This window comes from Seriola aureovittata, chromosome 10, assembly GCF_021018895.1.
Source record: "Seriola aureovittata isolate HTS-2021-v1 ecotype China chromosome 10, ASM2101889v1, whole genome shotgun sequence".
NCBI lineage: Eukaryota > Metazoa > Chordata > Actinopteri > Carangiformes > Carangidae > Seriola > Seriola aureovittata.
Window position 1 is genome coordinate 637,351 of NC_079373.1, and position 15,716 is coordinate 653,066.

Below are 15,716 nucleotides of genomic sequence, written 5' to 3' on the forward strand. Positions count from 1 at the left end.
CCTCTTGGACGAGAGGTGAAACGTCTTCCCAGACAAATAATCAAGTCCAGTTGTTTTCGATTTAAAAACTCCTTTAGCACATTAAACAATGTGTCCCATGCAGGAGAGCTCGTAGGCCGACAGAAACACAATGATGGCGGATCTACCAGCTAACTATTGACCCCTCGCCACCATTCACCTACTGTGGGATGGATTGTTTTTGACTATTTCACACTAAGCAAGGACGAAAACAGTGTAACCTGTCTATCCTCAAGGGCAAGTCACATAAATATGCTCGAAGATCTAACAATTGATGGCTCCATTCATGCTTTGCGCTCCTTCATAGCTATCTATGGGGCTGTCAGATAAATCAGATCAGATCATGGGACAAATTTTGTCAGAGCAAAAAATGTATTCTCGAAGGCTCTAGAAGAAGTGAACAAAGACGGATTAACTGCTTAGAGAAAAACTTGGCAGAAAAACAATGTGACTTTATTATGAATGTACCTGATGCCAGTCACATGGGAGGGGTATGGGAATGGCAGATCAGGACAGTGAAGAGTGTTCTGAGCTGGGTCCTCTTGAAGAGTGCTGGAAGACTAGATGATTGTTCCTTGAAAACATTCTTCTATGAAGCCATGTCAATCATAAATAGCTGCCCATCCACTACTAACAACATCAATGACCCCAGAGCCCTAAAACCACTCACCCCAAACCATTTACTTACCATGAAAACCTCTGTTCCACTGCCTCCTCCGGGAAAATTTGTGGCTGAAGATCTGTATGCTAGGAAAAGGTGGCACTGAGTGCAATATTTGACAGAGCAATTTTGGAGTAGATGGAAAAAGGAATATCTGGCAAACATTACCCTCAGACAAAGTTGGCACTATTCCCGACGAAATGTTAAGATTGGAGATATTGTCATTGTCAAAGAGGAAGGGATCCTCCGCAATGTATGGAGACTTGGAAGAGTGCTTGATGTTTGCAAGGATGATGATGGTCTGGTGCAAAAGGTCACCATACAAATAGGAAACAGGAGACTAGGGAAAGAGGGAAAACAACTTATAAATCCAACCATTATTGAGCGTTTTATTCATAAATTAGTTGTACTAGTAGTAAACAACTAAACGTGTTCCTATACAGCTAGTCTCTAAGTACTTACCTGTGTTAAGAGTTTCAAAATGTGAATTTTTATCACAGAGTTCTTTACCAATATTAACTATGGCTCAAGAAATTACTATATTTATTCAAATTTTTCATAAAGGGTATCATAAATCATAGTAATTTGGTGGGAGTGTAACTGTCTGAGAGACAGGTTTCATTGTTCATTTTCTATATTCCACATGTGTTATAAAAATTCAATTTAAGTTCATATGGTAATTAAAATGATTAAAACTGGAATAAATAGTATAGTAAAAGGGTAATATGGATAATGGATTTGTTTAAAAATACACAAGTTTAAAATAATTTTGGTTGTTAATTGAATGCCCTTCATGTAAGGTTTTGTTTTATTTTGAAGAGTAAGAGTCACATGATCAGAATTTGGTGGTGCATAACCGTGGCATTGTGGGTAAGCGCAGTGGATCAGAGCATCATGGTGGCAGGGGAGGAATATATAGCTCCAAATTGACCTTTTTTCTGCACATGGTTCAAGAGGAGCACACGGTAATTGTGTTAGATTTATATTTGTATATATTGTAATTAACATGTTTATATGGACATTAACGTAAATTTGAAACAACAGAGAGACGTGTACTTTTATGTTTTATTTTTTATTGTTTTCACAGTGTCGTCGATGTCTTCTGATGTTGTCGAGAGAAATAAATGTTGAAAGACATCTGTATCAAACGTGGCCATCATTGTTGAACCAGTGTAGCTACAGTGAAAACGTAACGCCAACGAGGCCAAGAGTTCAGAGTAAGGAGCGGCGACCAGGAAAAGAACAGAGGAACCGCGATCACTGGAGAAGCGTGTGACAGGAGAAAACGTAAAATAAATGACTTGCTGATTCACACGAGAAGATGGAGCGTCGGTTCCTGAAAGTACCGGGACTTCAATAGACAGATGCGTTTACCAGCGTGAGCTACAACTCTTCATATATCCTCACCACAGACTTCAGCTGCTTCAGTTCTTTCTATCAAATTCATCATGAATGCTACTCAAATTGAAAGAAAGAACATCGAGTGAGAAAAACTGAGTTTGCAGACACAGAGACAGTTTCTGGCGAGGAAGAAATAAGCGATTAAACAGCACTATTAAACAGTATTGCATTCTCAGGTGTAACTGATAACTTTATGACATGTAAGCATGAAATCCATCATATTAGTCATGAATGCTACTCAAATAGACAGGAAAACTTATCCTGAAGTGTTCTGTGTAGAAATCTCACTTAATGTGTAAGCTGAGAGTTTGCAGACACAGAGACAGCTTCTAACGGGAAAAGAACAGATTTAAGCACTGGAAGCGCTATTGAACAGTATTGCATTCTCAGGAGTAACTGATAACATTATGACATGTAAACATGAAATCCATCATATTCTTCATGAATGCTACTCAAATAGACAGGAAGACTTACCCTGAAGTATACTGAACATACAGCACAACGAGTGAGAAAAACGTAGTTTGCGGAGAAAGAGAAAGCTTCTGACGAGGAAAAGAGACGATCCAAGCGCTGGAAGCGTTAAAACAGCGCTATTGAACAGTATTGCATTCTCAGGTGTAACTGATAACATTATGACATGTAAACATGAAATCCATCATATTTTTCATGAATGCTACTCAAATAGACAGGAAAACTTATCCTGAAGTGTTCTGTGTAGAAAATACACTTAATGTGAATGCTGAGATTTTGGAGACACAGAGAACGCTTCTAACGAGGAATTAGAGCCGATCCTGACGCTTAACAGCGCTATTGAACAGTATTGCATTCTCAGGTGTATCTGATAACATTATGACATGTAAACATGAAATCCATCATATTCTTCATGAATGCTACTCAAATAGACAGGAAAACTGAGGGTGCTCAGCTCCGAGGCATCTATTAATATTTCTTCGGGCTTATTCTTCTGCCAAATTTTGGTGCGCAATTCGCTCCGCCCCGAGGCACTCCTCTCAGCTATTCTAGCTCCTCCCTAGTAATGTTAAATTTAGCACAGAAAAAAACATAATAGTGATAATTTAAATAGCGGTTCATGGGATTTATTAACCCTCAGGGGTCCCTCTGTCCTTTTTTGGACATTTTCTCCACTTTTCTTTTTTGATTTGCTGATCATTTTGGCTGTGTTACAGCTGAAGGTATGGATTTCTGCAAGAAAGTGTCTTTTTTGACATATTTTTTAAAATCTAATGTCAGTTACTGTTACAGGTCTATTATACACTGGTAACACATTTTGTATCCTCTGGGGTTCCTCACGTCCAAAAAAGGACACACAAAGAAAATGCTATAAAATCATCATATATCAATATTTTTTTCTGCTTTTTTTTGCATACATCTCTTTGCATACAACTACTTCAGTTCTACTCAAACCTACCAAATGTTTATTAGTTTTCAGGATTTTAACCCTTTAAATGCCAGTTTGAAGACATGTTGCTTCTTGTTTTATTAAAAAAAACAACACAGAATATGAGATATTTCCCACATAATACATGATGGAGGGATGTGACATTGTTTTATATCAGTCTTTTATATCAACACATTTCTCAAAACCAGAATATGATCACTGGAACTATGAACACTGAAAATAAATCATGTACTCATCCCGGCAGTAGCCCCCGTGGCACTCAAAATTTCCCTGGAATTTTCTAGTTATTATTCTTCCGCCAAATTTTGGCGCGTAACTCGTCACGCAGCTTTGAGAAAACCCCGGTAATATATATATCAAAACGTGCGTCTTGATCCCGAAAGAGGTGCTATGACTTTTGGTGTTAAAATTCCAATTTTTCCCAAAGTTAGACCCAAAATACCGGGAATAAATAATGCATTAGGAATGCATTGGAATTTTCTTTAAAAACCCTCAAAATTTGACCTTTTTTCTGAGTCACCCAGCTCTCTCATACCTGTACGTAGAAATGTGATTCAAACTATAAAACGGAGGAAAACTTCTGCTCTCTCCAAAACACAACTGTTTTTACATAACATGTAAACTTTTCAAACTATGAGCACTCAAAGGAGGAGTGGAAATCACTTTTTCTTCAAAGTTAGAGTGAAAGCGTCAGTTGGCTAGAGTGCGTGAAGCAGTAAAAAATAACCTTTATTTTTATTTTTAAGTCGAGCTCACGGCTAAACCGTAAAAAGGAGACAAATAATTTGTTCTCAAAAAGTAGACATAGTTGTTGGGATTCATAAAATGTAACTTTGACAGGCAGGGTCTGCACAAGATTTAAACGGGGGTGCCGAGTCCGGCAGCAATACCTGTCTCACTCTCATTGACACCTAATGTAATCGTCTTTTTTTTAAAAAGAATCTCTCTCTGTCTTCGCACTGAGCTTACTCACTCATTTTAAGGAATATCTGAATAAAATAGAGACTGTAAGAAACTTCTGGCTTCAGTGTCTCTCACGGTGTTTTCGGTTTATGAAAAGAAGTAACGGTTTTCTCATAATTTGCAGTTGTTTGAAGCCATGTAGAAGCCAAATTCTGGGCAGATTTTCACATTGCCATGGCAACGGCAGCTCCTGACTTGTGTGTGTGTGTGCGTGCGCCTAGCAACCAGATAACCAACTCTCCAAGCTCCGCTAGCTTTACATTAGCCGCATGTTAGGTCTTAAATTACATTTAGTTAGGTCTTAAATATGTAAGTCCATTTACTGCTTCCTTCGTTGCTTTTTTTTTTGTTTTGTTAAAAGAGTGAATGAAGTTGTGACGGTCTCCGCTGAGACAGAGGAGAGGAGAAGCTACTAGCCCTCTCTCGCTGTCACTTCTAGTCGCGTTGCTCTCCTCCCCAGTAATGTTAAATTTAGCACAGAAAAAAACATAATAGTGGTAATTTAAATAGCGGTTCATGGGATTTATTAACCCTCAGGGGTCCCTCTGTCCTTTTTTGGACATTTTCTTCACTTTTCTTTTTTGATTTGCTGATCATTTTGGCTGTGTTACAGCTGAAGGTATGGATTTCTGCAAGAAAGTGTCTTTTTTGACATATTTTTAAAATCTAATGTCAGTTACTGTTACAGGTCTATTATACACTGGTAACACATTTTGTACCCTCTGGGGTTCCTCACGTCCAAAAAAGGACACACAAAGAAAATGCTTTAAAATCATCATATATCAATATTTTTTTCTGCTTTTTTTTGCATACATCTCTTTGCATACAACTACTTCAGTTCTACTCAAACCTATCAAATGTTTATTAGTTTTCAGGATTTTAACCCTTTAAATGCCCGTTTGAAGACATGTTGCTTCTTGTTTTATTAAAAAAAACAACACAGAATATGAGATATTTCCCACATAATACATGATGGAGGGATGTGACATTGTTTTATATCAGTCTTTTATATCAACACATTTCTCAAAACCAGAATATGATCACTGGAACTATGAACACTGAAAATAAATCATGTACTCATCCCGGCAGTAGCCCCCATGGCACTCAAAATTTCCCTGGAATTTTCTAGTTATTATTCTTCCGCCAAATTTTGGCGCGTAACTCATCACGCAGCTTTGAGAAAACCCCGGTAAAATATATATCAAAACGTGCGTCTTGATCCCGAAAGAGGTGCTATGACTTTTGGTGTTAAAATTCAAATTTTTCCCAAAGTTAGACCCAAAATACCGGGAATAAATAATGCATTAGGAATGCATTGGAATTTTCTTTAAAAACCCACAAAATTTGACCTTTTTTCTGAGTCACCCAGCTCTCTCATACCTGCACGTAGAAATGTGATTCAAACTATAAAACGGAGGAAAACTTCTGCTCTCTCCAAAACACAACTGTTTTTACATAACATGTAAACTTTTCAAACTGTGAGCACTCAAAGGAGGAGTGCAAATCACTTTTTCTTCAAAGTTAGAGTGAAAGCGTCAGTTGGCTAGAGTGCGTGAAGCAGTAAAAAATAACCTTTATTTTTATTTTTAACTCGAGCTCACGGCTAAACCGTAAAAAGGAGACAAATAATTTGTTCTCAAAAAGTAGACATAGTTGTTGGGATTCATAAAATGTAACTTTGACAGGCAGGGTCTGCACAAAATTTAAACGGGGGTGCCGAGTCCGGCAGCAATACCTGTCTCACTCTCATTGACACCTAATGTAATCGTCTTTTTTTTTAAAAGAATCTCTCTCTGTCTTCGCACTGAGCTTACTCACTCATTTTAAGGAATATCTGAATAAAATAGAGACTGTAAGAAACTTCTGGCTTCAGTGTCTCTCACGGTGTTTTCGGTTTATGAAAAGAAGTAACGGTTTTCTCATAATTTGCAGTTGTTTGAAGCCATGTAGAAGCCAAATTCTGGGCAGATTTTCACATTGCCATGGCAACGGCAGCTCCTGACTTGTGTGTGTGTGTGCGTGCGCCTAGCAACCAGATAACCAACTCTCCAAGCTCCGCTAGCTTTACATTAGCCGCATGTTAGGTCTTAAATTACATTTAGTTAGGTCTTAAATATGTAAGTCCATTTACTGCTTCCTTCGTTGCTTTTTTTTTTGTTTTGTTAAAAGAGTGAATGAAGTTGTGACGGTCTCCGCTGAGACAGAGGAGAGGAGAAGCTACTAGCCCTCTCTCGCTGTCACTTCTAGTCGCGTTGCTCTCCTCCCCAGTAATGTTAAATTTAGCACAGAAAAAAACATAATAGTGGTAATTTAAATAGCGGTTCATGGGATTTATTAACCCTCAGGGGTCCTCTGTCCTTTTTTGGACATTTTCTTCACTTTTCTTTTTTGATTTGCTGATCATTTTGGCTGTGTTACAGCTGAAGGTATGGATTTCTGCAAGAAAGTGTCTTTTTTGACATATTTTTAAAATCTAATGTCAGTTACTGTTACAGGTCTATTATACACTGGTAACACATTTTGTACCCTCTGGGGTTCCTCACGTCCAAAAAAGGACACACAAAGAAAATGCTATAAAATCATCAAATATAAATATTTTGTTCTGCTTTTTTTTGCATAAATCTCTTAAACCACTTCAGTTCTGCTCAAACCTATCAAATGTTTATTAGTTTTCAGGATTTTAACCCTTTAAATGCCAGTTTGAAGACATGTTGCCTCTTGTTTTATTAAAAAAAACACAGAATATGAGATATTTCCCACATAATACATGATGGAGGGATGTGACATTGTTTTATATCAGAGTCTTTTATATCAAGACATTTCTCAAAACCAGAATATGATCAGGGTGACTTTTGAACACTGGAAATAAATCATGTACTCATCCCGGCAGTAGCCCCCGTGGCACTCAAAATTTCCCTGGAATTTTCTAGTTATTATTATTAGTTTTTAGTATCATTGCTAATATAGTTTTTTTTTCTTTTAAATTATTATTATCATTATCATTGCATGGCGGGCGTCTCCCTGCTCTCTCTGTCTCTCTGTCGCTCTCTCTTGAGGCAGATGGCTGCCCATCCTGAGTCTGGTTCTGCTCGAGGTTTCTTCCTCTGCCACTGTCACCAAGTACATGCTCAGGCAGGAATTGTTCGGTCTATACAGAGATTATGGTCTAGGCTTGCCTTATATGCAAAGTGCCTTGAGATAACTTCTGTTGTGGTTTGCGAGGTCGGCTGATTGTCTGTCTATGCCCTGATCATTTATGCCCCCTCACAGATGTTTTTCATAAAAGTTGTAAATATTGTCATGTTGCAGATTGTCAATTCTTTCAACATCAAATTCATTTTCAAGTTCTGGCTGGAGGCCTTTGCCATATGTGCTGTGACTGCTGTCGAACTGATTGACTGTCTGTCTTTCTGTCTGACTGACTGATTGACTGACTGACTGACTGTCTGTCTGTCTATCTGTCTGTCTGACTGGTTGACTGGCTGACTGGCTGACTGAAGCAAGTGAGATAGCTCTGCACTATAGGCTCAAGGAGCCTATAGTGCAGAGATTTTTGGTCCCACCCACCATAAATCATAATGTGACTGGTTATTTCACCTGCTACTTTCTAAACAAACACATGGCTGTGGGGGGGTTTAGGTCTTCTGTCAAGGTTATGAAGTCCAAACCAACAAGGGAGCCAGCTAACCTTTTCTGTTCATAAGCAATGAAAAAGAAAAATCTGACTGGATAACTCTGTTTTCATGGTTTCATGACAGTAACTTTTCATTTCTGAAGCAGACTTCATTAAAAATGAGGCTAACGTTTGAATAAGAAGAGGATGATTATAAAATAAAAGAGATTAAATGCAACATTTAAATGTTGATATGTTTGTTCCTAGAAGGCCCAGAGGGTTCCCCTTTGATTATTTCCACAGGCTTTGACAGCAGTCCAGAGTTCAAATAACCACACAGACACCGATTGAGGGAAAATCCTTTGTTTTTTTATAAAAGCAGAAGAAAATAAGCAGTTTGTTGAATAAGCTTAGAAAGAGAAAAGCTATTGATCCCCTAGCTACGTTACTGAGACCAAGCTAGACGAGCCCATCGAGACACACCCCCCATCCAAAGACAAAAATCAACTAAAGAAACGTGAACAGAGACAAATTATAGAAAATAAGAACAGAAAAGGATAGCAAAGTGAGGCATCGGTTCTACTCAGACTACAAGCATTAAGCATTATTACAGTAGATGCAGCTATAAAGCTTCAAGCTCAACTGGGACCTGCTGTGTAATAACTCTGTCCTGAACCTGATGCTGTTTGTTGAACAGAAACATTACAAATACTACAAATGTTTCAGAAGATACAGCAGTTTGTCAGCAAAAGGTCCCATTTGTTAGCTTACCTTAGAATTTAGACACCAAAATAATTCATGAGTTCTCTCTTATTATGAGCTGTATATAGTGCTCGTTTGATATACAGTATCTATAATCTTCAATCCTGATTATCAATCAATATATTATTTCCTGACTGGTTTGATTTCAGCACTGGGGATACATAGATTATATTGGTGTCTATGTTCTCATCACATAATAACAAATCAGATGACCACCGGGAAAATGTAATTCATGTGTGCATTCTATTTTGACATGATTTGAAGAAAAGCTCAAGTTAGAAAAGGAGCCCTCTGTGGGGTGTAGTGTTTACTCCTGCTGGACTCAGCTCACACTGTGTGTTTGTTTACAGAGGGTCAGTGTGGTGGGCGTGTAGCTTCACAGAGTCTGTAAAAAAATGACCCCAAAGGTCGTCTCTGCAAGTAACTGATTACAACCCAGTTTTGTTTTATTGTCAGGTGACCTCTACAGCTGAGGTCATTATTACGAGAGCCAAGGAGGAAGTCAAGTGACGTACTATAAAGATGGGGGAGGTCGACAGAACAAATGACAGAAGTCTGGTGTTTGTTTCCTGTGTGAACCAATAATCACCATTGTTTCTTTCAACCATGATCATTTTTATTGTAACCATGATGATGACAGTCCTCTAACCTTAAGTACATATTTTAACCCAAACTCTGACCTTTTGCTAAACCTGACCATGTAGTTTTTGATCTAAAATCTGACAAATGGTGTCTGTTCCATAAGTTTAATTATGTGTTTATTATTGAAACCATAATGATGAAAGTCTGTCACGCCTGCTGCCCTAGAGGCACTATTTCAGGAGGCAGTCCTATGGGTCGCATCAGATGGTCATTTAAGTTTGAAGACTTGTTGCTGTGATGGCTCAGAAAGGCTATGAATGCTTAATTCTAGTTGCTTGATTGTCATTAGCAACAGTGTGATGAGGCAGATGAGATTTTGTGAGTTGTGTGAACATTGTGATGTTCTTGTTTGCCATAAACATGTACCATGGATCTTAATGGCTCCATGATAGAGCCTGGACATTTCAGTTACTCTGGGATACATATCATTTGTAACGGGGGTAAACAGTCTACACCGCAACTGCTAAGGTGAGCAGCCTCCAACCGCACTGCAGTCAGTGAGAGAGTCTGTGCAGTCTTTGACTTTAAAGTTGAATGATTTGACTCTGTAGTTCTCTTCATTGAATTGTTTTGAATTGTTGACTTGTTTGTTTACCACCCAAGAAAGCGCTGAGATTGCCCGCCATCTAGTGAGTTCTGGTTTCCTCCAGTAACGAATATGCCTCACTGACTGATTTACCACATAGACTTCCTTCTATGGCTCTCCAACAACATGAACCAGAACTTTGCCTTTACACCATCACCTCTGACCTTTAAATCAACCAATCACTTTCTTCAGTCTTTTTGTTTCTTATTTTTAAAAATAGGAAAAAACCCACAAAATTTAGCAAAACAAAAAACACTTCAAATTCTTAAACATTTAAAAATAACACAAAAGTGTATTTTCATCATGAAAATGTAGCACTACACAACTCCTACTGTTTGCTCTCCAAGCAAGTCTCTCCATACTTATTAATGAAATGTTCAGCAGTATTCAGGTGCCATGTAACAGAACAGGACAGGCAAAAATGTTATTAAATAAACTTTTACACTTTCATCAAACCTTTTACTTATTTAAGCTACGAGAACATTCTGAGATAAAATGTGGCAATTCTTTCTGTAACTCACTGTTGACCTCTAGTGTATTTACATGACTATTTACCAAGTAAACAACATATTCTAGGATTTGATCTCATTGAATTTCACCCTGAACTGAAAAGTGGTGACTGGCAAAAGTCTGACACTGATTCAAGTGGAAAAAAAAACATAGCGAAGCTTGCGTTGATAAAAAGAACAGAAACAAAACATAGTAATAAGAAGAATATTTTAGTCATAGTCATAATAATCATAATAAAGTGAGTCATAAAGAGACAGAGGGGGTGTCAGGGCAGCCAGGTGATCTGTGGACTCACATACATAACAAAACTACCTGTATGTTTCCTGCATTCACTTTCACAAACCATACATATACACTGACTTGCAAGAGTATGAGATACTGTATACTCCTGTATGATGCATACTCTACTGCCTATATTTTGTTTCATTTCAGCACAGTGTGTTCACACTGCACATTTGTATTGAAAAAGATAACACAATGAGCCGCCCAATCATACAAGCACATATAAAGCTCCTCTCTTGTGCAAACAGACAGGTCAAAAACTGTTGTAAACTTTGTTCACCATGTAGACCATGGAGCTCAAACTGTATCTGAAACCCTGTTACTGAAAACTGTTACTGTAATGCATGTTTTATTCAAAGAAAGCTTTCTACTAATTTTTTACACTCATCTTTAAAAGAAATGTACAGCATGATTTTGGTAGATGTCCCATGTTGACTGATGACAACATCGACACAGATGTGATCCATGTGTTCCCTGTATGGTTGATCAGTGATCCGGAGTTTCCTCCTGACACGTGAGCACACATAGTGTTTAGATGACAGGGAGGCTACCATTACTGAAACCAATACATATTCAATAAAAAATAACTTAACCTTCCTCTTACAAACTAAAAGCTGAATTCAGTAAATTAATAAAACACACACTTCGTTGTTTCAGAGGTTTTGCTGCAACAACCTTAATTGGTCTGGTATGACCAGTACATTATGGCGGCTAATTTACTGAGTGAGTCTGATGACTTTGTAAACTTCTTTCCAAACAGAACTCTTAGATCTGGCTGCATCTCACTTCAGATTTTACTAATAATGTAGCGTCATGCCGGCTTCCACACTCTTAGCCAACAGGTCTATAGGGGACACAAAGAAGGTTTTACCGTCATCATGTCTCTTAACAATGACACTGACTGAACACTGCTCTTTACAAAGTTCCAGCTCCTGTTTGACACCATGGTCTGTGTGTCTCCGTTAAAGATCCGGAGTTGAATGCTCATGTGAATGCTATGCTAATAGCATTATTATGAGTTAAAGGTTATAATCTCTTGAATGGTGTGCGTCCTCCTGTACAGTATATTGTTGTCCAACCAGCAGCAGAAGCAGTATGTCAGTACTGTAATATACAGACAGGTGAGAGGGGCAAAATACTAAAGGTGTGTTTAGACTGAATGTCAAGTAAAACTTCTCCTCTATGGTTTATGTGTACACTAGCAACATACATACAACTTTTCTCAAAACTTCAACCCCAGCTGTTTCTGTTCTCCTTGTCTTCCTGTTTGTTCATGAAGTTTTGGGATAAATGCAAACCTTTCTCTTAAGTTGAAAAATTGATAACTTGGTCAGATGCATCTTGTCTCATTCAACCACATCTTCAAAAGTCATTGATATCCAATTGCATTGTCTGTAAAGTTTTTCTTGCTTTCAGTCTGAACACACTTTTTGTGTTGCATTGTTATTACACTGCTTTGTGTGTTTGTGTGTTTATTTATTAGCCTTTCGCTGCATGAATTCTGTATATTTGCGGGTGGGCTGTCAGTTTGGGAACTTGATAAAATGTGTTTAGATAAACTTGTTGTCCAGGTGTGTGCAGCTTGTAGGTCTTCATAGTCTGTATTATGAGGTTTTGCAGTTGCCATCAATTGTGATCCATTGGACAACTGGCTGTGCTCACACCAAAAACAACACAGCAATGGCTCACTGACCAGATAGGTACAGTGGTCTGTTAACTAAAAAGCTGATAATAGCTTCTCTCCTGGAGACGGCTGAGGTGTCATTTCAAGAGGAGAGGGAATGTTACAACACCTGACAGCTCTGTACATGATATCTGTTTCTACTTTAAGTAAATACTGAGTATGTTTTTCTGTGCACACCTTTGTATGTGTTAGGTTTCATCAACAGGGTGGAGTCTCACATGCACATATGCCACACTGGCCTACAATTGGTGTGTGTTTCAGACTCATCAGGCATCCAGATTCAAGCAAGCAAGTTTATCAAGTGGCTATATTAAAGTTGTAAACTGATACCATTTCCATCATGCATCAGCAAAGCCTCGGTTCCCACTAAAATGTCCGTTAGTCTTAGAATTGTCATCAATCATGAAAAACATGCTATATGCATTTCACTGGATCAAACAACTTTTTTCTTCAGTTTCATCCCTTTATACAATAGCCTCCCTCTTTTTAGAAACATACAATATAGTATTAAACAGGCATTAAACTTCCTATAAAAAGTAATGTGGCGACAATAGAAACTGTATCATATTAATTTTCACCTTTTAGAAAGACTAATGTGAATTTTCTCTTCTTTCTTTCTTTCTTTCATTTTTTTTTTTTTTTTTTAGAAAAAAAAGACACTTGTTGAGGTTCCTGGGACTGATGTGGGAGTAGTAAGGTGAATGACTGACAGCAGAACTGACCAATAGCCTTTCAGAAAGGTGCACAACACAAGGACACAAATGGTCAGTGTAAAGGCCAGTCAGCAGCTGTACATTTCACTCTCATCACTTTTGGACACAGTCACTAAAGGATGAGGATCCAGCTGTCCCTGAAGGTAGAATCATAAAAAAAAGCTGACTTACACTAAAGCTAAAATAGATCCAATACAAGGAGTGTGTGGAAACTGACTACATGAAACAATTTACTGTAAATAAAAATCTCCAAATTTGGTTCAGGGAGTGTTTGAGGACAGGAGCGGAGAGGCCAGGTGACGTTCAACAGTCACAATGTTGATCACTTGTGTTTGTGTGTTTGGTAACATATTTAGTGTGTGTTTGTGTGTGTGAGTGTGTGTGTGTGTGTGTGTGTGTGTGGTTTACCCAGGAAAATTAATATCTCTCTGGATTTCTACACTGAATTTTCCTGCTTATCTCTCCACTCCTTTGTCTTTCATGTCACACCTCTGCTCCTGCTATCTCTCTATCTACCTGCGCTATATCCATTCATCCACTGAGTGCTCCTCCGTTAATTCATGCGTCCATTTCTCTGTCCATTTAATCCTCTCCCACCCCTGCTTTGTGTGTCTCAGAAGCAGCTCCGTATCTGTAAACTCTTAACCTCTTCTCCTCTCCCTGGTTGTCTGTCATTCCTCCATGGCAGTATTTTTAAAAAGCTTCAAGTGGTCGATCTACCTAAGGCTCCTCTTCCCCGGTGGACACAGCCAGTCGCATGGCCACAGAGAGGTGGTCAGTGAGGCCAGCCAACTGGGTGACGAAGCTGAACTCCTCGATTTCCTGCAGGGGGGAATAGATGAGAAACATTGTCATCGAATCATCATGACTTCAACAATCTCAGCTTTTATTCTGAAGAACTTTAAAGCTGTGAGCCACTTGGTGTTATAGTGTTACCCTCCATGTTTTACAGCAGCTACTACTTCAGTGTGTCAAGTTCTCCCACACCAAACTGGGAAACTGTTTCTAATGGGACTGACTTTGTGCTCAGGATGTTGTTATGTTGAAACCAGACCTCCCCAAACAAGAACACTGTGTCACTGTGTGCTGTAGTGTTAACATTCCCCTTCACTGGAACTGAGGGGACTTATCCAGACCATGATAAACAGTACTACTACTTACTGTTATATTTCTACAACTGCTGCTATTATTATTGCGACAAATACTGCTATTACTACAACTTATTTCTAGTGTTGGCACTACAGTTACAAAAAAAAAGGAAATCTATCATCGTTATCAGTTACTATATTCAGAGATGTATTGATGTATTTATTATAATTAATTTTTGATATTTTTTAAGATATATAACAAGCATAGAATACAACAACATGATGAAGAAATGTGAAAACTATTAAAGGAGGTTTGAGGTTTGTTTATGAGGAAGCAAAACAACAATCTATGTGAGCACTTACTACATTCTGCCACAAGGTGGCATACAGTGACTGTGGTGTGAGAGACACAGCGAGCCACACAGACAAGGAGGGAGAGAGAAAGCTGTTCTATGTAAATCCCTCACACAGACAGGCAGCCATCACAGCACTGCCCTCATTCCTTTCCTTCCCAGTTTGTGTTGTTGTGTATCATTTTTCCCCTCTCCAGCTTTTATGTCTTCAGATTTCTTTTTTTCTTTTCTTTTTTTGAATCTGTTTCACAAGTCAAACATTCTCCTGTGGCTTCAAGTTATGTTTCACATGGCTCAGGAAAACAAGTGTTGAAGAGTGACTTGTAGCTAGGAAACTATTCATGGCAGAATAAAGCAGATCACAAAAGGCAAGACAATAGCACACAGTTTATCAGAATTCTTGCAGTAGAGTAGAATTCACATGTCTACATGTCTCTGTGTCCACATACTGTATGGACTGGAAGATTCTGACTTACTGGTTGAAGTAGGCCCGCTGGAACATCTGTTATTCATTGTCAGTGATATTGCAGATTTGTTATTGGTTTGGAACAGTGGTTTCCAATCTGGGGGTTGAGACCCCCATAAGTGATAGTGAGATGATTGACAAGAAAAGAAAGCAGGGAAAAAAAAAAAAAATTACCTTATCTTAAATCTTTTTTATTGTGATGGACTGAATGATTTGACTTTGACTTCCCTAACCCTAACCCACCTTCATATATTTTATGTTTTTATTTAACTTTTCACCTGATATCACCAAATTTAAATAATGTTATATAGCTATCCCATCTTTCATATCTGCTTTACAAAAAAACCTTTAACACGGGGGAAATTGTACAGATAAACAATTTTGGTTTTAACTTGGTATATCTGTATTGTTGTTGTTACAGTACCTCTGTTCATTGTTGGAGAAGATCATGTCACCCAGTGCAGCAGTGTGGCTCGGTGACAGCTAATAGTTTCTGATTAATAATGGAGCACTATGGCACAGGGGAATAACATTTATCTGGCTTTGGATACACA

The 15,716-nt window shown here is 38.3% G+C and overlaps 1 protein-coding gene across 1 annotated transcript in view; it reads right to left on the reverse strand.

Moving 5' to 3' along the window:
* Window positions 1-8,423: 8,423 nt before the first annotated feature.
* smpd3 (sphingomyelin phosphodiesterase 3) overlaps window positions 8,424-15,716 on the reverse strand; it is an 83,617-nt gene continuing 76,324 nt past the window's right edge. The window contains exon 10 of the mRNA XM_056387261.1: window positions 8,424-14,077. Coding sequence (XP_056243236.1) covers window positions 13,976-14,077 — 102 coding nt within the window. The 3' untranslated portion in view covers window positions 8,424-13,975. The remainder of the gene's footprint in view (window positions 14,078-15,716) is intronic.